This window comes from Chiloscyllium plagiosum, unplaced genomic scaffold (assembly GCF_037043375.1).
Source record: "Chiloscyllium plagiosum isolate Xiang-an unplaced genomic scaffold, Cpla_swu_hap1 HiC_scaffold_48, whole genome shotgun sequence".
In the NCBI taxonomy this organism is placed as follows: Eukaryota; Metazoa; Chordata; class Chondrichthyes; order Orectolobiformes; family Hemiscylliidae; genus Chiloscyllium; species Chiloscyllium plagiosum.
Genome location: NW_028270186.1, coordinates 11,425,748 through 11,448,586, shown reverse-complemented (window position 1 = coordinate 11,448,586; position 22,839 = coordinate 11,425,748). Strand labels below are relative to the sequence as shown.

Sequence of the window (22,839 nt, the reverse complement as noted above, 5' to 3'; positions counted from 1 at the left end):
TCAACACTGAATCTGGCACATGTTAGAGAAAGCTTAGGAAAATAACCAAAAGCAATGCCAGTTCAAGTTTGTTTACTGATATCCAATGATAATGACCACGATACAGTTTAACACTGAATAGAAGGCATTGGATAGAAGTGGCAGGCCCAATAAGTACACTGTAGACGCTGTGTGATGTATTTGCCAAACAAACATGAGAAATTGATTGGGTCAAAAATTATGGCATAATTAGTACTTGACAGTGGAAACCTGAAACATGCAGCGAGTTAGAAAAGTATGATGCTTTGCTGCAGCAACAATCTGTGAATAAGAGTTTCAACTCTTGACACTGTGAAGTTGGACACAGACGTGCATAAATCTGACAATATATTACATCATGCAGAGCCCTCTCCAATTCTAACCTGGGAAATTGTGTTTCCAACAGTGTGAGAATGACAGAAGGTAGTGGAGGATTCTGGCAAACATGTCCTTTTAACTTGATCTGTACTAGAGCTTGTGAAGCATAGCTTACAATGAACAGCTTGCATAATAATAGAGTTACTCATATTGGAAATTCCCAGATTCTATCTGCTAGCCTTGTGCAAGTTGGCTATTCACGGCCTGGATTTTAAAATGGTCTCATCAGACAGGGTTAATACTCCTGATCACACCCACTGTTGGCTAAGAGAGGGGAGAGTTTTAAAATAAACAGATTAAAAAAAAGGGAACTTGGATGGGCTTGATTGCTAGTGGAACCATACCCCAAGTCAGTTCCTTTAAAAGAGGACAGCACAATGACGGTATTTTTTAATCACTCCTACCCTCTCTCCAAAACAATCTTGACTAGGATTTTGGGAGGAAAATTCTGCATTTCTATTTTTAAGTAATGGCAATTTCCCTTGTAATGGAGGCTGCAATTGCAATCTGTGCTGTTTCCAGCAACCTATCCCACATGTATGATGACTTTGATTATAAACAGTCCAAAAACTATGTTATATCAGTAAATGGTTTGCGATTTTCTTTTTCTCCACTTTAGATCCAAATACTCAAGGAAGTATAAAACACTGGGATAACAATTCACTTTTTGCCAAATATCCATTCGGAGTCTTAATATGATGGTCTAACTCATCAAATTGAATCGTCATTTGAAACTTAAATGGGCTGCAGTGCTGTCACTTTCACCTATCAATACCAGCCAAAAGGTGATTGAAAACTCGCTGGAATGTGACAGAGGACGAAAGCCTGATGACAGACAACAACACAGATCCTAGTCTAATCCGTTGCTGAATACTATCTTGCTTTGTAGTACTGTGGCTGCATTGTGAGTTCGCGATCAGGGTTGTCCAGTCCATCCAACTGACTTGCTCCCAATGATGTCCCACAATCATCTATCTCCCATTCTCTGCAATATCACTACGCTCTGGGAAACAGAAAGAACAAGAGCTACACTGGTCTGCCAATGAACAAAGACTTGAAGAATCCTCAATGAAAGCAGTGCTAATTATGCTGGCCATTCTGAGGAAAAGGAGCTAATATTTATCAAACTGTTTTCAATCCACTTTGCAGCTGGGAAGAATTGCATCAATGATATGAAACACAACAAACATATAAGCCTTGAACATCATACCTACAGTACAGATTCTTGACTTCAACCTGCCGTGAAAACAAAGCATGGATGGTATGCCAGCTGGGCAAACGTGAGGACTGCAGATGCTGGAAACCAGAGTTTAGATCAGAGTGGTGCTGGAAAAGCACAGCAGGTCAGGCAGCATCCGAGGAGCAGGAAAATCGATGTTTCGGGCAAAATCCCTTCATTTCGGCTTTTGCCCGAAATGTTGATTTTCCTGCTCCTCGGATGCTGCCTGACCTGCTGTGCTTTTCCAGCACCACATTGACCTAAACACTGGCATACCAGCTGTTCCAGAATGGAAGATGAGATGGTAAATTGCAAGTGTCATGGTGGTTGAGTCCCAGACCATGGAACACAGCAGCACTGCAACCTGCCTAAAGAATACCTGTTACAGGAGGCACTTCATTTCTTTACTTGATAATTTGGGAGACTGTCAAATAGGCAGTCAAACTAGACATCCCATGCAAACCTTTGTGATTGTAACAAAGCAGTAATTGCAGCAAAGTGTCACGGAAGTGAGATGGGAATCAGGGAACACTTGGAGCTAGATTCAATCCTAGTGGGCATTAAGACATGTACTTTTGTAAGAAAGAACATGACACAGACTGCCAATCATTTTTGATGTAACATTTGCACAAATTTCTTGAATCTACTCAGAATGCCACAATGGCGGCTCATTTAATGTACTTATTATAATGCATGTCTTGACTATTCAGGGAGACGATTCAAACTACAAGTTTAGCAACTTTGTTTGACCCTGTGGGAATTTGTGTCTCTGCAGCACAGTAAGAGTATGCCTGTATTTCTTATCTGAATACCCAAAAGAATGGAGTCCAACCTCATGACTACAATGTGAAGTCAAAATGGAATTTTTGTTTTATCCACTTGTGGAATGTTGTCATTGCAGGGAAAGCCAGCATTTATTGCCCATCCCAAATATCCTTCAAGAAATAGTGGTCAGCTGCCACATTGAATACAACAGAGTGGCTTACTGGGCCAAACCAGATTTGTATCCAAGGTTCCTTCCAGAAAGGACACTGAAATCAGGCAGGCATTGACAACAATTGTGTCTATACATAGCCACCATTGAGGATACAAGCTTTTTATTCCAGATTGACTCAACGAGGTCAATTTAAATTGCTCAGCTGCTATTGTTGGACCAGGTAAATGGATTGATGATGCAGAATTTAATTAATATGCAAGCAAATCCACAAGGATTATACACATGTCTGTACGGGTCTCTTGTGGCAGTGGTCATGTCCTTATCTCTAAGCCAGGAGAACTAAGTTCCACCTGCTCCAGAGGTGTGAGATATACGATCTCTGGATAGGTTAATTAGCAAGTATCTATATGTAAGTCTGTGAGCCTCCCTTAACTCATCTGCATCTTCCACTGGAGCCAGTGCGGCCAAATCTGTTCCTTGACTTGATACAGTTCTGCCACTCCTGATACATTGTCATATATTCTTTAACCTGCAGTGAGCCACCTTCTTTCAGAGAACTGAATGACACGCTCAGCTATTTCACAACATGGGTGAAAGTCAACAATGTGGCTGCAAGGATAAAGTCATTTCAACAGCAGACTGGGGAAGAAAACAGGGTTCCTTCCCTGAATGACACAAGTCAACCACAAAGTCAGTACTTTCACCATCACTATTGGCATTACCATATTTTTAATTCCAGATTTATTTACTAACTGAATTTAAATTTCCCAGCTGCTGGTTGGGATTTAAATTCACATCCTCTGAATTATTACACCAGTTTTCAAGATTACTTGTCCAGCGACATCAACATTGTATGACCATGTTACGATAAATTGGTTCTGTTTCCAAATTTTGCCATTTTGTATATTTACATCTTTGAATATTTCTAATATATAGAAGCATAAATGACTGAAGTTTAACCTAAATGAAGCCAATGTTTGAGGAAGAGGTTACTTATTAATTATTCTTCTCTTGCTTGCTTTGGGTTTGAGCTTTATAGAAAAGGTCTGCACAATTATGCTTGCATTGCAGCTAGTGAGCTGAACAGGCCAATTCAATCTTTCTGTAGTTTAGCAGCATTCATGACTAAATCTTGTATACTTCAAAATGTTCCAGAAATACACAACTCAGTCCCAACAAGAGCAATTAAGACTGTAGATAGTATTATTCATGTTCGAGCAACAGCCAACTAAAATACAAAGGAGCAAAATTCTTCCTGCACAGAATTTCATTTTCAGGCCATAGTTTTCATTAACTTTATTGACTGAATTAATTTTGCTCCACAGAGTTTGGAACCAGACGATAACTTTTCGCCTCAACAAAATGGGAAGAATCACATAAGAACACATCCCTTTCTTCCTGACATGGCTAAGGGCTTTGGACTCATCTTGCATTCCTGTTTAATGCCTACTGGCTGCCTCATGAAATGTGAAGCCATCTCCAACAAATCGAAAGCACCCTTTCAGTCAGTCACCATAGTTTTAGCTTGCACCTTTCCACTTTGTGTCACCACTGAACTTTGCTGAAGATGGTGGAAAAAGGGAAGTGAACCATGTAGTGGAGAGAAAGATGACTGAGCTTGTTAAGTGACTGGTCCAATTATATAACAACCAGTCATGCATTTATGCTCTCAGCGCTGCATAACTTGCAGGTAAAAATCACACGTGTGTCTACCTTGCGATTGCTCAGCCTGACTCAACAATCTGCTGACAATGAACCTTGACCCTTGCTCTTCTAAACTATTGCCAGGTAATTCTCTTCAGAGCATGCAGAACTAGATATTTATTCACAAGTGACATTTGAAGATAAAGGTCAAGTCATCACAATCCTAACGAACCATAGAGCTGCTCTGTCGTTAGAGAGAAATGACTGGTGGTGGTTTAATCTTAGGTCACCACACATTGATCAACCCTTTGGAACAAATATGAACAGCCCAAATCTGACTTCCTCAACAATAAACTAAACTTCTTTTTGAAAATATATTCAGCACATCGCTGTACTCAACATGATTTCTGCAAACTGGTTTCTCTGTCCTGACCATTCTTTGCAAAAGACCTACTCAACTGGAAAAGTTGCGAGAAAAAAAATGTTTTGTTTTGTAGAAAGAAGAAACTATGTATTTTGTACAAGCAGGAATATAACGACTTGGAAAATGTGCCATTATACTACGCTGCATAGAAATGAAATGGAAATGACTGAAATGAAAATCTGGAAAGACAACCTTTTATTCCCCACTCAAATATTGTCTGACTGCCCTGGACCAACTTTTTCTGACTTCCTTTGTATCGTAAAATGCTCACTTCTAAATTACGTTCTAATTTCAAAACAAAGGTCACACACACAATGATAAAACCCACTCATGAAGTTGGTAATTTTTGTCACTTTATTCGGTATCAGAGAAATGATGATAATATGCTGCTACAAAGTGTTCTCAAGAGAGTAAACAACGACAGAAAGAAGTCAATCTTTTTTGACAAGCAATAAGAACCTGCACTAGCTGCGTTTACACGAGGTTCAATTACTTTTGATGTCGAAATGGCACACTAAGATTTTGGAATGAGTGAAAGTTACTAGTCCCTCCTCTGAATGGTGGGTTTGCTTTCACCCTAATGACAAGACTAGAAATTAACCCTTTCAGCTGCTGACAAAATCCAGATAAATCTTAATTATTGAGTTTCTCTGAACTCAATTAATGAAGAAAGGGCAGGCAAGCATTTTTATACATAACTGAAGCCAGCTGTCAACACTGCAGTTATGCCTCAATGTTGTGTCACTTCACCTCAGAAAATCTTGCTACCTTTCCTTTCTAAACAGATCCTGCCATGCCACATTATCACAGGCTAACTCAAGCCCTGCCAATTGCTAATCACTCTCACACTTTGAATAGAAGGTGGTTGACAGTGAACTTGGTTCAATATCTTTCCCTCTTTAGAGTTAGAGGCAACTGGTCTCTGTGGGATGTATCTCTGCAGCAGCACAACTCAAATCTGTTAAAAGTCAATGCTAAAGTTGTGTTCCATCATTCTGTGGAGGAGTGTCTTGGTAGCAACCTGAATGAAATAGTGAAGAATCTCTTTCAAACTTGCTAATTTCCTGTTCAGTTCATCTTGAACAAAGAAAGCCATTGTCCAAGATAAACAAAAATCGCACATTGCTCAACATTTCTTATAAAATGAGAAACTTGTTAATCCTTGAGGGAACAATTCTCCCCCATGCCCCACCTCTGTTCGAAACAAATACTCATTGTAAACCAAGCACATTTGTGAGTCGGCCATTCAACTTGATTATCCGTGCCTTATATTTATACCAAGCAAATATAGGGGGTGCATTGGCAACAACAGTTAAATCAATTGATATCTAGCATTTAACAGATAGGAAGGGAGTGTGTTTTTACACTCAACCATCATCTCTGATTTATCTCAAGACAAGCTTCAGACAGTACCAGTCATGAGTGGGTGGTGCCAAAGGATGCCTCCAAACTAGCAGAATAAACTAAAATCAAAAATTACTGATGGTGCTTGAATGTGACAGGAAGAGGTCTCTTTCAAGTAACAGCCATTTCAATATCATACAACTAAAGCTGAAACACTTTTCTGACAGCAATTTTTCTTTCAAGCAGGACTGAAAACTTCTCATTCTCGACAGGAGATGGAATTTTTAATATCACTGGAATTGCCCAGTTGGCAATGAGAGAGATAGATGAGTCAACTAAGCTTTGCCAGCTGAACAACATGATTACTAGGGCCATGTGCTAGTCTGGGCAGATGCTTGAGTTGGCACAAAGTGAGCACTTAGCTTCACAGCAAGGACTCGGTTTTGAAACTTGCATTTTTTTCTGTTGTCAACACTCAAATAACTCCTGAATATTCTTCACATTTCAAGTGGGTACGTTAAGATATCAGGGAAGGGAAAATATCAGGAAGGTTTACCCCCACCTTGTTAACCCCCTCTTCTGTAGTAAATGCCTAGTGACTGCCACTAACAGTGCACCTAAACCCCAAGCAGCCCGCATGGCTGAATGAAGACTATAGAAGATGATGTACATGAAATGATGAAACAAAATGGAGAATTACTCACTGCCTGTGGACTCCGCCTGAAGACCAGGCTACTTCTGCCTTTATGATAGTTCACAGCATTCTTTGAAGAAATCAGAAATCCACAGTGCTAACCCTCCCTCCCACCCCACCACCCATCCCCACCCATCCCAAACTGTGGAAATAAACTCTTTACCATGAATCTCAAATTACACTTAAGTGTTTTGAACTCCCACCACATATCTTGGAAACATGTGGGCAAGTAGTTTGTGTTGTGCAAGGCATAACAGCATACAGTTGGGTCCCTGCTGAAATATGTTGGATATGAATCTGTGTGCATCATGTCAGTGCTGAGTGCATGGCATTGTTGTGGTGGCTGCAGCAGGCATGGAGGGAGGAGCATGTTGGAGAAACTGAGGTGGGGAGCAATACTTTAAAAAAAATCTATTGTGTCCTCTCTGCCAAATAAATACCAAAGGCTGTGACAGTGAAAACCAGTGGATTGGCACTTCCTCGTACAATTGCTCTTGGGTTAAATGCAGCAAAGTGCCTCACCCAAAGACATATGTAAATGCTGATTCACTGCGGCCACCCATTTTGTCGCTGTACTACCATTTTACAGGGCACTTCGTAGTTCCGAACATGATATACAATTCTTTCCTTTTGTACTTAAAAAGATCTCTTTTGTATTGTTCAACTGTGATAGCAGGCACTAACAGAAGCCAGAAATGCAAAGTAAAAAGATAAAAATAAAGATAAATAAGGATTAACTGACTGTGAAGAAAAGGAAAGTTAAGCTGGAAACCTACCTTAACTCCATCGACCTTCTTGTTTAATAAACTTTTGGCTGCTGTATTTTAAAAAGGGAAAAAAAAAGAAAATTACATTCAGATCTCAACTTGCACACACAAGCTGTGCTGTCAGGTTACAAACCAACTGTCACCTTATGCTGAAATAGCTGTTGACACAGCATACTGTCAAAAGACAATTCAACTAGGTGGACACACCAGATACTCAATGACCTGCATAGTTCAACAGGGTCTTTGACTCACTTGTTGGTTAGCGTGGCAGGCACAACTCCAATATTTGCCCAACTGTTGCTGCGTGTACAGCATCTCGAGTTCCTCTATAAATGGCCCAGCTGCCCCAATGCATCTTATGGGCTTGTCCATCTGAACAACTCCCAGCCCATTCTGAAAAGACTGGCTTTGGGCAAGTCCATGAGCCATATGTTCACTGCTCAAGGTGAAGATGGTCAAAGGATCATAATTCTTGGTCAGACACCGTCACTTGGGGCAGCACAGTAGCTCAGTGGTGAGCAGTGCCAGGGACCTGGGTTTTATTCCAGCCTCGTGCTACAATCTGTGTGGAGTTTAAACATTCTCTGTGTGGGTTTCCTCCGTGCGCACTGGTTTCCTCCCACTATCCAAAGATGTGCAGGTTCGGTGAATTGGCCACGCTAAATTGCCCATAGTATTCAGGGATGTGCAGGTTAGGTACATTATTAAGAGGTAAATGTAGGGTTGGGGAATTGTTCTGGGTGGCCTACTCTTCAGAGGATCGATGTGGACTTGTGGGGCCACATCATAGGGATTCAATGATTTCGCCCCACCATCTCAATGCTGATCCACCACACTTCAGTAAGAGATTATTTCAGATAATTTCAATTGTTCTGTAACAGTTTGACTTTTCAATACAATGCCAATGACTCATGAAACTAAATGTCAGTTCAGTGGAAACATTACAAATATTTAATCAGAATTTGTGTTACTGCAATGATATATGACACCAATTTAGTTCCAACCAAAAACTCTGACACACTCCTTTGCAAACCCTTTGGAAGGCTGTGTCTTTTGTTGGTGATTCAATGAGAACCAGTGACAGGTGTCTATTTCATTAACCAAGTAGACACAAGAGTCACTGATCTGTCAATAAGTGGAAGTGACATACACTAACCTATGTTTCAGAGATACTACAGCTATTCTGAACACATACCAAGATTGAATTTTTGACAGGCGCCCCACAGCTGAAAATCTGAGAGCTTGTTCTGCAAATTTGCATAAATCTGTGACAAGGATGAGTTCACCATGGGTCCATTTCTCAATTCAAAAATTCAATCAAGAATTCATTTTCTATCCCGCATTCAACAACCTTTCAAGTACAACTTATTAAGTTCTTTCAGCTTCAGATGGAACTAATTCTTCTGGAGCAATCTATAACCTTTGTATCAAAACTCTTCATCCAAAATTAGTTAACCAGATTGAATTTTAAATTCAGAGTTGATGCCCTTCTATGGAATTGATAAGGGGACTTGCAAAGAACTAATTCTGAACCACATCCTGAGACAGCAACATGTCTCCAATCGTAGCTCTGTGAGATTCTGGGAACCGGACCAGTCTGCTTTGTAGTGACCTCCTGGCAATGTTCTCATCCTAAGCATTCAACTTTACAAGAATGGCTGCAGCTGGTGCACAACTCAAGGAGATAATCTCATGGGATAATAACAAAATCATATCTCTCCAAAACAGCAATTTCAAATGCAACTTTCCCTCCAGCAAGCTTGGAATGCTCCACTTTTACTGGAGCCTCAGTTCAATTAATTCAATGCACATTATCAAAACAAATCTTAAGGGAAAAAAAATCCAAAAAAATTCTTTCAGGTCCAATAGTCATCTCTCAGTAGAAAGAGAAGGATAATGGTTGGCTCTATGTCTCTCACAAAGGTCATTGGATATAAGTTAACTCTGGGAGAAAGACATTAACTTGTGAAATTTGCTGAGCGTGTGTCAATAATGTACAGAGCGACCGCTGTATCTGCGGGTCCAGTTTCCCCGGTTTCAGTTACCTGGGATTTACTGTGGTCTGAACATATTACATGGAACATGCCAGAACCAGGGACTGGGGCTGCCGCGAAGCTAAATTTCCCATTGAAATGAATAGGTTCACTACTATCCACAGTTTTGGGATTCCACGGTAGGTCTTGGAACATATCCCCCACAGGTGAAGGAGGACTACTGTACTCACTTCAGAAAAACAGTGGACACTTTGCTTTGTGGCTGTATCTGGATACATTATGTGGTATTCATATATCCAAACTTTTCATAAAAAGGAAACACGCCCCAAAATCCCACTAACCCCACCTCCAAGTCGTACATCAAGTTTACATGGACGTGTATTGGCCTGTCCTTCATCATCACTTCGTTAAAATTAAACCTTTCTGCATTAAAAAGCACTGTACAAGGAGCCTGACCACATCAAATGATCCAGGAAGTTAAGACAGCATCCACCTTCTCAAGGGCAATTAAGGATAAGCAATAAATGCGGTCCTTGCCCAAAATCAGAAATGTGTTTTAAAAGGTTAAACTGGTCACTGTTGCTCAGTGCAGTTTGTGGAGCTGTTCACTGCTTTATAAAACAGCACAAATGAAAAGAATCCAGAAATCCCAGCTGTGAGCTTAACATCAACAACAATATCCAGCACTTATGATGAGTTTTGTCACAGAGATCGGTGCTCCAAAAGCAGCGAAACATACTTGAATCATGTCCCTTCCCAAATGTATAGGATTATGCCACTGCTGCAAAAAAATTGAAGCATCTTGAGCTTGGAGGTCATTCAGACAAATTAGAAGAAATAAGAATGAAAGAAAAAGCTGGAGAAAACTCAGCAGGTTAGGCAGCATCTGTGGACAGAAACAGGGTTAACATTTCATGTTGACAATCTTTCACCAGAATTGAAGCTAAACAGAAACATGTGAATTCCTAAATCAGCAGGAGAGGGCAGGATGAAAAAAGATGATCTGTGACAAGATGGAGGCGAGGGGAGAATAAACAAGAGATTTCTTGATGCAACAGTCGCAGTGACAGTGGACACTGGGAAGAAACAAAGGATGCATCGAAATGACGTGACTTGCTGCATAAAAATCATCTGAATGCATTATGAAGGGACAAAGGAGAAAAAAAAACAAGATGAAGGCCAACAAAATAAAATTTACAGAACAGGACTAGCTCAATGCAGAGGATATAAACTAAATCAAACTCAAATCTTGAGTCCAGAAGCTGTGGAGTGTTGAGCCGAAAGGTTAACTACTCCTCCTCCTCCTTGTTGTATTAACTTTCATTCTAACACTGTGGCAGGCAGTAGACATAAAGGTCAGAGCGCAGCAAACCTAGAGTTCATATGATCAGCAGCCACAAATTCAGGGAGTTCAGGATGATGCTTACAATCAAATGGGGTGTTTTCTGAAAAGCGCTCAGCCAGTATGCACGGTTTTCCCAATGTAGAGGAGATCGCATTATTAGCAGCAAATACGGTAGACTAGGTTGAAAGAAATTCACATTAATTCTGTTAACTTGGAAGGAGTGCTTGGACAATTGAACATTGAGAAGAGGGGAGGTGAAAGGGCAGGTAAAGCATCTTCCAAGCTTGCACAGAAAGGTGCTATTGCAAGGCAAGGAGGGTCAGGGTGGAGCAGGATGCTGAAGAGGGTCTCGCCCTGTGCTCAATGCTCAAAGGGGAAGACTGGGTTAGATGCGTTTGATGGCTGCAGCACATTGGAGTTGGACGATATGGTCTCAGATGATCTGCTGAATGCAGAGGACCAAAGGTCAGCACAAACAAAGCATGATCATGCATTTGGGAGAACGGGAAGAGGTGAGAGCAAACCAAACTGCACACAGTGAAGACCCTTGCCAGCTATGCTGGATGGAAATCTTCTCCCTGCTAAGGAAGTAAAAGGAAGACATAGCACAAATTGTAGTGTGGAAAGCAGTGTCATCAGAATAGAAGTAACAGAGATGGATAAACGTGGAGAAAGAATGGAACCTTCACAGGAAGCAGGGTGGGAGGACATGTAGTTGAGGAAAGTGTGTGAATCGGTGAATTTGGAGTGAAGATTACAATAAAGCCCGTCTTCAGAAATGGAAAACAGATATCAAGAAAAGGAAGGCAAGAATTAGAGATGGGCAAGGTGAAAGCAAGAGATGGACTGAAATTAAAAACAATCGATGAAACTTTCCCACTTCATGGTTTCAACAGTAGACAGCACCAATCCAGACATAAAACTGGGAGAAAAAGAGATGAGGGACGAACTCAGTATGATTCTGTTCGAATGTATGTTGGCATGAAGAGGATGTCTCATTGTATCCATGATAGAAATGAAAGACCAACGCTGCTTTTAGACAAAACCAAAGATGGTCTCTATTGCACTGACAAGTTAAAATTCACTATGTCAAAAGAAATAAACTTTCAGCCAAGCATCAAACATTATTTTTCTGCTTTCAAATGACCATAAAGACTTCAAACCAGATAATATTTTCAGTCTGCATCAGGTAGGACTCACACATGGAGAAACAAGTACACATTGTTAGAAACTGTATAAACCTTCAACTAAACTCATGAACGGGTTTCAGAAAAAAAAACTGCTTCCATTGTACACATCTTTTACATCATCAATGTGTCTAAGAGCGAAAGGAAGAAATAAAATAATAAAGGTTAGGTCGAAACAAATCAACATTAGCAGAGCAACTGCAGAGTTTGGTTGGAGTGGCAAAGAAGCCCTGATTAGAGCCCTCCTTACCTTGCGTAAGTAGAGGTGGAGTCAAGGAGACAGAAGATTCAAAAGAGAAAGACAAGAAATTAAATCAAATAGTGGCCAGTTTTCAACAGTTCAAAGGATGTCCATGCAATCCGTGTTTACACCTCTCTGACTGGAGCACAACTTCCAATGCAATTGAAACATTACATCAACTTAATTCACAGTCGTCCCTTGATCACCATGCTCTAAACAAGTAAAACTTGCAACCCTTGGCAGCTCTCAGAACAACCGCTCCCCTGAATAGACATCGCCTGACTGGAGATGTCTGCAGAGCATCTGGCCACAAAAAAAGCGTCAAGGGATCAAATCAAGTAAACAATGTCATTACCATGCTCCGATGTCTTGAATATGTATGACGGAAACAAAACAATGCTGACGTCCCTTCAAACAAAGATCTAAAAAGGCCTTCCAAATGTTTTGGAGATGAGTTAGGGACCTTAGGTTAGATCAATTTACTTGCATCATGATACTTTTTGATAAGGGAAACTTTAACGGAAAAATTAACAAGCAAGATGGACTAACTCCAACACTAGAACAGTGTGGTCACTTGGAGCAAATGGCCACCATCATCTTATTACTTGCAAGGAGGACAAATGCACCATGCTGCAGGATCATGCTTCTGAATCCAATAGTTTTCAACAGTTTCTCAGAATTCAGTATCTCTTAGGATTCCTTGTTCTCATGTTTACATCTATCTGCCTGCAGCGCTATGTTCAATGCAGCTGATGCATTATGTCTCTATTTACCTGAATGTTTGGGCTGGAAGTTGGAGAGATTGATTTGAGTTGGATCATTGGGGATGAGAGCTGCCAATATCATTTGGTTATTTCGTTTGCTGGATGTCAGGGGGGAGAACAAGAGGTGAGGATTGAGGGATGCAGGAAACATCTGTACTTTTTTTTCCCCAGAGGGACAGCAATTCTAAGAGTTCAGCTGGTCTGACAGGAGGGCTGCAAGATGCTGACCTCAGATAAGAGGTTATGTTGGTGTGGAGCGCAGATCAATAAAAGAGCAACAATTTCTTCAAAAGGGAAAGTTTGGAAAATTCATTCACAGCTCGAATGGACTGCACGGTTGGTTCATGGTGGTCAGTCACCGGTCTCTGTAAGCAGAATGATGACAGAGGTTGCTTGCTGTCCTCACAAGAAAATAGTGAAGAATGATTTCAGAATGAATTTAGAGTGCTCTCAGTGGCAACTTATGCAAGTCAACACCCTCAACCACAGCACCAATCAATGTGAAGCAGTCTGCTGTTTCCACTGAAGCCACTCTAGGACAGCAATTCCACCAAGATCTCAAAGCGAACTGTCCACCAGCATGGGTAATCCTGGAAAGAGGGCTTTTGTATTGTCGAACCACCAACACACATGCAACTTATCCCAATGCCATGAGAACAATGTGATAGGAAGAAATAACTTCACGATACACAATAAAACAGAGCAAGCAAGCCCCGTTTTCGCATGCACATGGCTTTTTTGTTTCCGGCATGCAGCATTCATTTTCCAAAAGTGCAAGCACAGCCACTGACAAACTGAAGCAACACGATCACAAAGTCAGTGAAGTGCAAACTCTCCTTTTCCCTCTTCATATAAACTGACCTCTCTCCTCTTCTCTCCCTCTCCCTCCCCCAGCTCGCCATCTCACTCTGCAAACAATTTGAGCTCGTGGTTGGGCAGATGTTTCATCAGTAAAGCTGCCTCAGTGGCTTTCTATATCAAAGCTGAAACTCAGACTAACCCATTACAAGTCTTACTTGAATCAGTAAAGGAGAAACAAATCAGTTTATTTTTACATAGTTCTCCCTCGACAAAGCCTCTGGACAGATATTGGGCAAGAGTACATGGCTTAAAGGATAACAAAATACACTTTATTTTTACACTTCAGGAATGTGGAACAATTTTCAGGACTTGAACTCTGACTGGGCATTTCACCAAAACAATCTCAGTGGTCCCAAAAAATGTTATCATTCACATAATTGGTCACGTTTAATTACTTCATGCAAGTTGGTTTTGAGCTCAGTCTTTGACTACAACTGTGTAACTTTACCTGGACAAAACAATTATTTTCACACTATACTATCATCCCCATGATGTACAATTGTTGCTAGCGCCCCACTATCTGACCAAATATGTTCTCTCTTTCGTTCCTAAGGGGACAACTCTCATATCCCGAAGTACTGTCTAAATCTGACACCGTGTAATGCCCACACATAATGCCTACACTGGAGGAGAGAGATGGGATTCCTGGGTCAGTCAGCCAACTTCAGGGACCCAGGCTCACCATTCACTTCTCTCATGAACAAATCCATGACAGCACCTCAATCACTGTTCCGCCTGAACTCAGATTATACGGCGGAGGCAAGATTTTGAGCCAGCAAAGATTTGTGGAGGGACACAGACTTTCTAGGTTAAATGATATGAGTGTACTCATCCAGAATGTGATGGTGAATTCAGGAGTTTGAGAGAGTGCCCTTGTGACTTGATGCCCAATTCCCTAAGGTCCAGCTAGGCGTTGGACAGGCAGCACTGCAAACACAAAGTTTACTGAAATCTAAATCATCTAGACATGTCCTTCTGTTGCTATTGCTCTTTGAGAAACTGATTTGAAGGTTTGTTCCCAAGAGGCCATTTGCCAATGTCAAATAGTCTTGTTCAATATTTTAGATTATCAGACTTCAAATGCAAAAATAAACTGAAGACACTAAACTGACTTTTCAATGATTCAAACCCAGACTTGACTTGGCTCTGACTATAGCAACAGTGCTAACAACAGGATACATAAAACATTGCACAATTGTGCAAGACAGGAGCATACAAAATAGACTGCACCAAACAACACAGACACTTGAAGGGCCAATCAGGGTCAAAAACATGGAAACCAAAATGATTACAGCAAATGGACATTACAATCCAGGCTTCACTGCACACAAGACAACCATTTCAACGGCTCAGTTTTGAAATTGTCCATTAAGGCACCAAATCAGTGGAATTGGCACAGACAAGTTAACCAACAAGAATATGCTGACTTTACAAGTACAAACTTTGTGACAGTACTTTTCGATGGAATATTAATTTACTGGAATCAACTTGAGCCACTCGGAAGAACTACTGGTTGTACATTAATGGTTCGGCTCAAGTTGGCTTTTGCAAGCATATCAAAGGCTGACCTCAAGTTACCTCATTCACAAATTAGCTTTCTTTAAATTGGTGCCTACTAGGTCAAATGTCTTAAATGGAACTTCCTGATCTGATTTTTGATGTTTAAGAAAATTCACCCAAAGCTTCTCCCTGCTGCTCAGCCAGTTAAAATGGGATTGAAATATCCAGACAACAAATACACAAAGTAGGATACGTTCACAAGTTAAGAAAGCAGAGCATTAGTTCTGAGCATGCCCTCCACCTGCAGTGTCTGCTCGCACACGTCTACCTTGTTCAACGAGACCAACAGTCGCGCTGGCGGCAGCTGTCATTGTAGCTGGCGCAGTGGTCTGTCTGCCCACTGTTGGCGGGAATAAAAAGAAAGCAAGCAACATCAGCAAAACACATTCAGCACAGCTTGACCACATACTCAATTAACTCGAGGTGGAAAACTGTGCCGCATATCTATATCAACCTCTCTTGAATCCTATTGTGCATCTTAAATCAGTGGAGATCTTTTCTTACCGAAGAATCAGAACTTGCCACCACCGTTGACCACTGCACGTGGAATTATATGCATGCAGGAATGGTTCAAGTTTGGATTCATTTTCAGTAGATCAAAGGGTTTCTCAAACTGAGCCCACTGATTTGACTGATTTGAAGCAACTATCTAAATTCTACAAGCCAGATACCAACTGTGAAAGATAGCCCCAGAGTGGTCCCCTTCAAAATGGCACACGATTTGACAGAGACCCTTCTTATTCTTTGGGGATCTAATTTTGAAATGTGCTGTCAGTTAAATCGTGAGCTGATCAGTGATTTCCACAGGAAACTGGGAAAACAACATAGTGAACAGCTTATTCAGACCTAATTTGCAGCAGGCCACCAGGAAGCTGACTTTCCTTCTGAAATTTCAATCAGGCTAAATACAAAGCACAATCCTATCAAGTGAAGAGAATAGTGAACTTTTAGCTATCTATCAGCAACAAACTCTCAGGAAATGCATACATAAAACAAATTTGACTAACTTTACAAGCAAACAACTCCAACCCTGCTCTGAAAAGTGTTCTATTTATTGCTTTTATTGTTCATCACTGGAAGTTGCTCACTTTCTTTCATGAAAATATCTAGACCCAAAAAATTAACAGTTTCTCAAGGTTCATTGGTTTCCCTCATAATTTGTATAAAAACATTGATAAATGGACTGAAACCATTGGAGCAGGAAGGTCTTCTCTCTGTTAACTAAATAAATTGAAATTCCAAATGACTTGCCCAGCAATTACTGGCTTTCAGATCTGAATGTTCTTCCTTGCCTACTTTTTGGGTGGTGGGGAGTATATATTTTGGGCTTCAGGGAACGGGAGCATAATTGGTGATGTAACACATGATCTGAGACCTGGGTTAATAACAAAGACTTAAGGTCAAATCCTAACGTTATTGCAGTGAATGAAATAAGGTATGAAATAACAAGTAGTTATTAATGATGAAGACCATGTCACTTCTCAATTATCATTTAAAAACCTGTTTCAGTGACGACCTTTGCGAAAGAAACTTGCCAGTATCGTGTGACCTGGCCTCTTTGCAGACCCACAGAAATATGGGTGACTCTCAATTACAATAAGAATGTGATTGACATCTAACCTCCAAAATAGCCTCGTAAGCCACTCAATTACTCCAAGGTTGCTCATTCATTGTAGGCATAGTGCCGCCACTGCAATGGTTCCAGCAGATGGAACAAAACCTCTCATGGACATTTACAAATGTAATTTAGCAGTTAATAAAACAAAACTTGTAACTGCAGCTTGGACTTTGGGTGCACACAGTCTGACATGAACCAGATCATAAATTTCACAAACAAGCATGAGCATAGAGGAGCTTCTGGAATTCCTCCTTCACTGTGGATTGGAGGGAAGGACAGGGGGCTTCTGGCAACAGATCTGGGCAGTCCAGCTGTGAGGAATAGACAACAGACTTCAGAGTCAATCATGAAATGGAATAACAGAGTGAAGCATAAACCACCAAAACCGCAAGAAGATGAGATTTCTGCTCTACATGACTTCTAATCAAAGGGTGCAGTGACTTGAATAGACATTGACTGGGTGTGATGAATGAGAGCAGATAAGGATAGGCAACAAGTTGTCGTCTTACCAGCAACTCCCACATCCCATAAATGAGATGGGAAAAAAACAGCTATAGCTGCATTATCTCTAATACTTGCTAAATATACACGCAGACTACAAGATAACAAAGTAAAACTGAGAAGACATGAATCATTAAAAGAAAGGTAAAAGGATGTGGCTTTGCCAAGGTTTATGTGTGACTTACAGTGTGCATTGCTTTGAAAGTGAACAAACGGTTGAAATGTAGCAAACAAGACAGGGTGAATTCAGGCTGTTGGAACAAGATGAATCGAATGATGCATTTTTACTGAATAGGCTTGATTGCTTTTGCTGTATGAAAATGACTGATGTCTGTATTGCTCTGTTTTCCAACCTCAGATTTATTTAAAGTGCTTGGCTGTGAAACATGAAAGGGAAATGGTGGATAATGCATAATCAGTAATATCATGGGAGGCTTACACTTCTTCGAGCTGACTTCAAATCAATGCACATTTGTTTTCAACATATCAAGTTGTGCACAGCAACCCTTGGTGCAGGGATCTGCCAACACAGTCTCAGTGACACGACAAGCAGTTAACAAATGCGACAACAGCAAAGTCAAAATCCATTAGCTGACTTTCAATCCAGTTGAAAAATAAATTGAGTTTCTGGAAGCATTTGGTCAAAATGTTTCACGTTACTGGAAGCAATTAGAGAATTAAAGAATTCGTATGCAAGTAGTTGACATTCTGAGGTATGGCACTGTTTAAAATAATACATTATCAAGCAAGACTATTTACTTCACAAAGGATATAAACTGAGAAAAAAGAAGCATGAAGCAAAATGTGTACACTGAGGATGTAGCTATAAACTAGGACAACAGTGGCCAAAAGCTTATGATTCAGAGATATTAAGACGATTTTCCTTGAATGTGGATTTCAAATGTGTGGCATATAGATGCCAGTCGAGTTTTGTGAAGGGTTAGTAATAAATGAGTCAGTCTTTCTAAAACCATGACTTTAATCAGGTATGTGTCAGAGAGTAGATGACAGAAGTCCTCCTGAAGCTTGATTATTTTGTAGGGACTTATGAGAGGACAAAGATGATGTTAAAAGATATGAGCTTGTTGCTGGGTTTAGAATAATCAAGCATTAATTTTAGTTTTGAAAAACACAGGGATTGGAAAAGTTTTTGGGCAGTTCAAAGAACACTTGGCCAAAGGTAGATGCCAGTACAGTCTCTTCTCAAAAAAAAGAGATTGTTCATACTAATTAATGCAGGCAAAAAGGATTGTTTGTGCAACTTACAAACCTGGAACATTTGGTTTTAAAAATGCATTAGTAGTTGAAAGCTGAGGAAGTCTAAGCTCTCAGTTAGATGAGAATTCACAGCTCACAGGAAGGAAGCAAAGAAAAAGCACCTAAGTCAAACCTTCAAATTTGATAGGAAAGGGAAATAACTTTTTTTTGAAGTTGGAGAGTGGATGAGATATTACATCACTGTGTACTTGAAATTCTTTGCAACTGTCGAGATATGCTTAGATACATTATTTGTTTTATTTCATTTTTATTTCTTTTGTGCAATTGACATCTGTTTTATAGCTCAAATCAAATCTGCACCTTGTGTGTCTGTTTTAGTGAAAAATCTCATTTTAATTTTGCAAAAAACAAAATTTGACTGTCAAAGCAGATTTCATTCTGGTATCTGACTTATACAGTACTAACATTAGCCAGGTTCATAACATGACAAAGACACTTCCTCTAGGTTGCTGAATATCAATCACTTGGTCTGAAATTCATCCCCCTCCTTTGCATGCCTCACCCACATGACTTCCATACCCATCCAACCCAGTATCCCATCTCAAACAGTCTGTTTCTCAGCTTTTGGCCACTGGTGCACGACTTTTGCCAAAGCAATTCTTGCAGAATTTGAAGACCTTTCAGCTACCTGAAGCCAATTCTCGAGAATTCTGTCCTGAAACCTTCCCAACTCTCTATCCCTCGCATTTATTTACAAACTAAAAGGTGGACTCAAAAAGGTTACATTATGAGAATATTATACAAACTATAGATGGTCCTCAGGGAAGTGAGAAGGATAAGTGGCGATTTGGTTTATATTTTCACATTGTTAAAGGCAACTGATGGAAAGTTAAAGAGAAACTATTCAAAGTGTCTTGGAATGTGGGTAGAGTCTAGTGGTTAGAGAGACAGACTTTACAAGAGAAGTTAGCAAAATATTTTCCAAGTCAAGGGTAGTACTAGTTTCGACATCACTTCCACAAATGAAGTTACTGCTGGGTCAATTGTAAACCTGAAGTCTAAGATCGACAGATTTCTGTTCATTACACGTATTAAGGGAACAACAAAAATGAGTTGGCACTGTTTAAGAACAAGAGATCACCCCTTAAGACAGGGAAGAGGAGAATATTGTTAAATCAATGTTGCTGTCATGTGCCATTTTCTTCTCCATGGAAACTGCATTTTCGTGTTGATTCAAGCTCAGTTACTGACGGTTTTGATATAAGGATATCAAGGAGTCGGGAGAGGCACACAACTGGGCTTGAGACTACACCATATCATCCATTATCTTATCCAGTAGTGAAGCACCTTCCAATTTCCCATGACAAAAAACTTGGAATATGTTCAGTGCAACAAGCTTTAGTTTCCACTTTGACTGTATTATTCCAGTTTCTATGATGTGTGACGATTTCCCACTGGGTTTTCACTGGGCAGCTATTTTTTATCTCTTGGAAAAACTAATTATTTGGTGTGTTATACAGACGACAAATGAGCCAAGTTCCCCTCCCAAATTTTTCAGCTCCTTGTTTTGTCATCAAACTTCATCTGCAAACCATGATAAAGCTGGTTGAATGCACTGGTGAGGTGGCAAATGCATCAAACGCCTGCAATTCATGTCAAGTGACATCTCACAATGGGATTAATAAGGAAATTACTTTCAAAACAAAGAATTTCAATGAAACCTACCTGAAAAGTTCCGTGTTGCTAGCATAGTGGTGAGGATGGCACCCTGGATGGGATAGAAGGAAAACATCAGTCAATGGATACAACTCAAATATCATATCATCATAGTTTTCAAGCCCTATTCACAAACCCAGTTTCCCACATGTCTCAGAAACAATTCAGCACTTTTTAAGATGCAGCCATTGTTTAATGCAAAAGTCAATTTGTCTACACCAAGCTCTCAAAACAGCGAGATGATACGTGTCCAGATCATTTGTTTTACTCAAGTTAGTTGAGGTACTGGTGAAAATGCCCTGCTCTTCTTCATATATTCCATTTGAGGAGGTAGCAAGGGCCTCAATATAAGTTCTCTTGTGAAAGACAGTACATCCATAAGACATGGGAGCAGAAGGAGGCCATTCAGCCCATTGTGTCTTCATTCAATAAGATCATATGTGATTTGATAATCTTCAACTTCACTTTTCCGTCTTTCCCTATAACCCTTGAATTGCATGCTGATTACAAAATCTGTCTATCTCAGCCTTGAATAATTTAAACGGCCAAGCCTGTCAGCTCTCAGTGGTGAAGAATTCCATAGATTCACTATCCTGAAAGAAGAAATTCCTCCTTATCTCGGACTTAAATGTGCAATCCTTCACTCTGAGATAATGCCCTCTGGTGCTAGTCTCTTGCAGAAAGGGAAAGTACCTCTCAGTATTTGAGACCCTGTCATGCTTCAAAGTATCGTGCAGGTTTCATCAAGGTTGCCTCTTATTTTGCTGAACTCCAATAAGCAAAGACCCAATTTACTCAACCACTCCTCATCAGAAAATCCCTCCAGACCCAGAATCAACCTAGTGAATCTCTGGAGTACCGGAGTATCTTTCCTTAGATGCGGAAGCCAAAACTCTTCACGTTATTCGAAGCATGGACTGCAGAGTGCCTTGTATAATTTTATGAAGAGGTACTCATTTTTGTACTCCATTCCCTTTGAAATGAAGGCCAAAGTTCCATCTGCCTTTCCTATTACCTGCTGAACTTGGATGGTAGCTTGTGAAAAAGATCTCAAAGAGACAATGCCATCTGTGCTGCAACTATCTACAGTTTCTCTCCATTTAAGTGATAGACAGCTGTTTTAGTCTTCATGCCCAAGTGCAGGAATACACATTTCTCCATATTATATTCCATGTGACAAGTTCTGCCCATAAACGTTATTAGTCTACAACCCTCTGCAGACTCTTTGTCATTCTCACTACTTGCCTTCGCACTTTTTGTTGTGTTAGCTGCAAACTAGGCTACTGTATATTCACATTCTTCAACGTCATTAATATATGTTGTAAAGAACTGTGAGCCCAGCACTGATCTCTATGGCACATCATTGGTTACCGGTTGTCATCCTGAAAATGCCCCTCTTATCACAACTCTCTGTCTTCTCTCAGTTAGCACTGTATTTCCTGCAAATATCTGCATTAGCTTTCAAGAGGTCAGAAAGATGGAGAAGTAGAGATATTTAGGAAGGAAATTGCAGAGCAGAGGACTTAGGCAGCTGAAGGCACAATTGCTGCTGGTAGTGTAGTTAAAATTATTAATGCTCAGCTATCTTTTCTGCTCATTGCCTTTCCAAGTCTCCTCCAATCACTCCACCCTTAATCAAATGTAATTACCCTTATCAAAGTCTAAGACAGTTGTTTCAGATGCAAGTCTCAAAATGAAAGCTAAATTTTACATCTTATGGTCAATCTTTACCAAAATATCTTTCACTCCGGCATCATTTATTAAAACTGCCTGATTCCATATTATTTGACCCAAACCTTGGTTGGATTCATCACATATTATGACCACAAACTGTCCCAAATAATCTCTATGAATTTCTCACTGGTATCTCTGTCAACTTGATTTTCGCAATCTCCATGAAGATTAAAATCCCTCAAGATGAATGTACTGCACTGCCTTTCTTACAAGACCTGATCATCTCCTGATTTTTCAGTCTGTCCTAAAATATAGCTTCAGTAAAGGAGTGATAGACCACTCCCACCACTCAATTCTCCCCATTGTCATTTCTTAACTCCACCCAGATGGTTACTAGCTTTCCAATCCAGGACTATTTCTTAGTATTATATTTTTTTCCATCTCAGACTAACTAACCTACCCATAACCTGGCTTTCTTTCTTGGCTATCCTTTTGAAAAGACACTTAGTCACGAATATTAAATGCCCGGTTTTGTTCTCCTCATAACTATGGTTCTGTAACAGCCGTAAGACCATACCCATTAACTTCTATTTGTGCCATTAATTCACTTATTTTGCTCCAAAAACCATGCACATTCATTTAAGCAACCATTAATTGGGCCTTCTTGTTATTCTCCCCCCTCTCTCCTCACCAATTCTATTTGTTTCTCTTTATTTATGCTAATAAGGTCTGCCC

The 22,839-nt window shown here is 40.2% G+C and overlaps 1 protein-coding gene across 50 annotated transcripts in view; it reads right to left on the bottom strand.

Annotated features, from left to right (window-relative positions):
- camk2b2 (calcium/calmodulin-dependent protein kinase (CaM kinase) II beta 2) overlaps positions 1 to 22,839 on the bottom strand; it is a 264,708-nt gene that overhangs the window by 77,399 nt on the left and 164,470 nt on the right. For 21 of the 50 annotated variants that reach the window (XM_043681413.2, XM_043681424.2, XM_043681420.2 and 18 more), the window contains exons 12-13: positions 20,440 to 20,482; positions 7,435 to 7,475 (exon numbers count right to left, since the gene is read on the bottom strand). In XM_043681413.2, the coding sequence (XP_043537348.1) occupies positions 7,435 to 7,475; positions 20,440 to 20,482 (84 nt within the window). Of the gene's footprint in view, positions 1 to 7,434; positions 7,476 to 15,618; positions 15,718 to 20,439; positions 20,483 to 22,839 lie in introns of all 50 variants that reach the window. The other 29 variants (XM_043681404.2, XM_043681414.2, XM_043681422.2 and 26 more) reach the window with 3 other exon arrangements.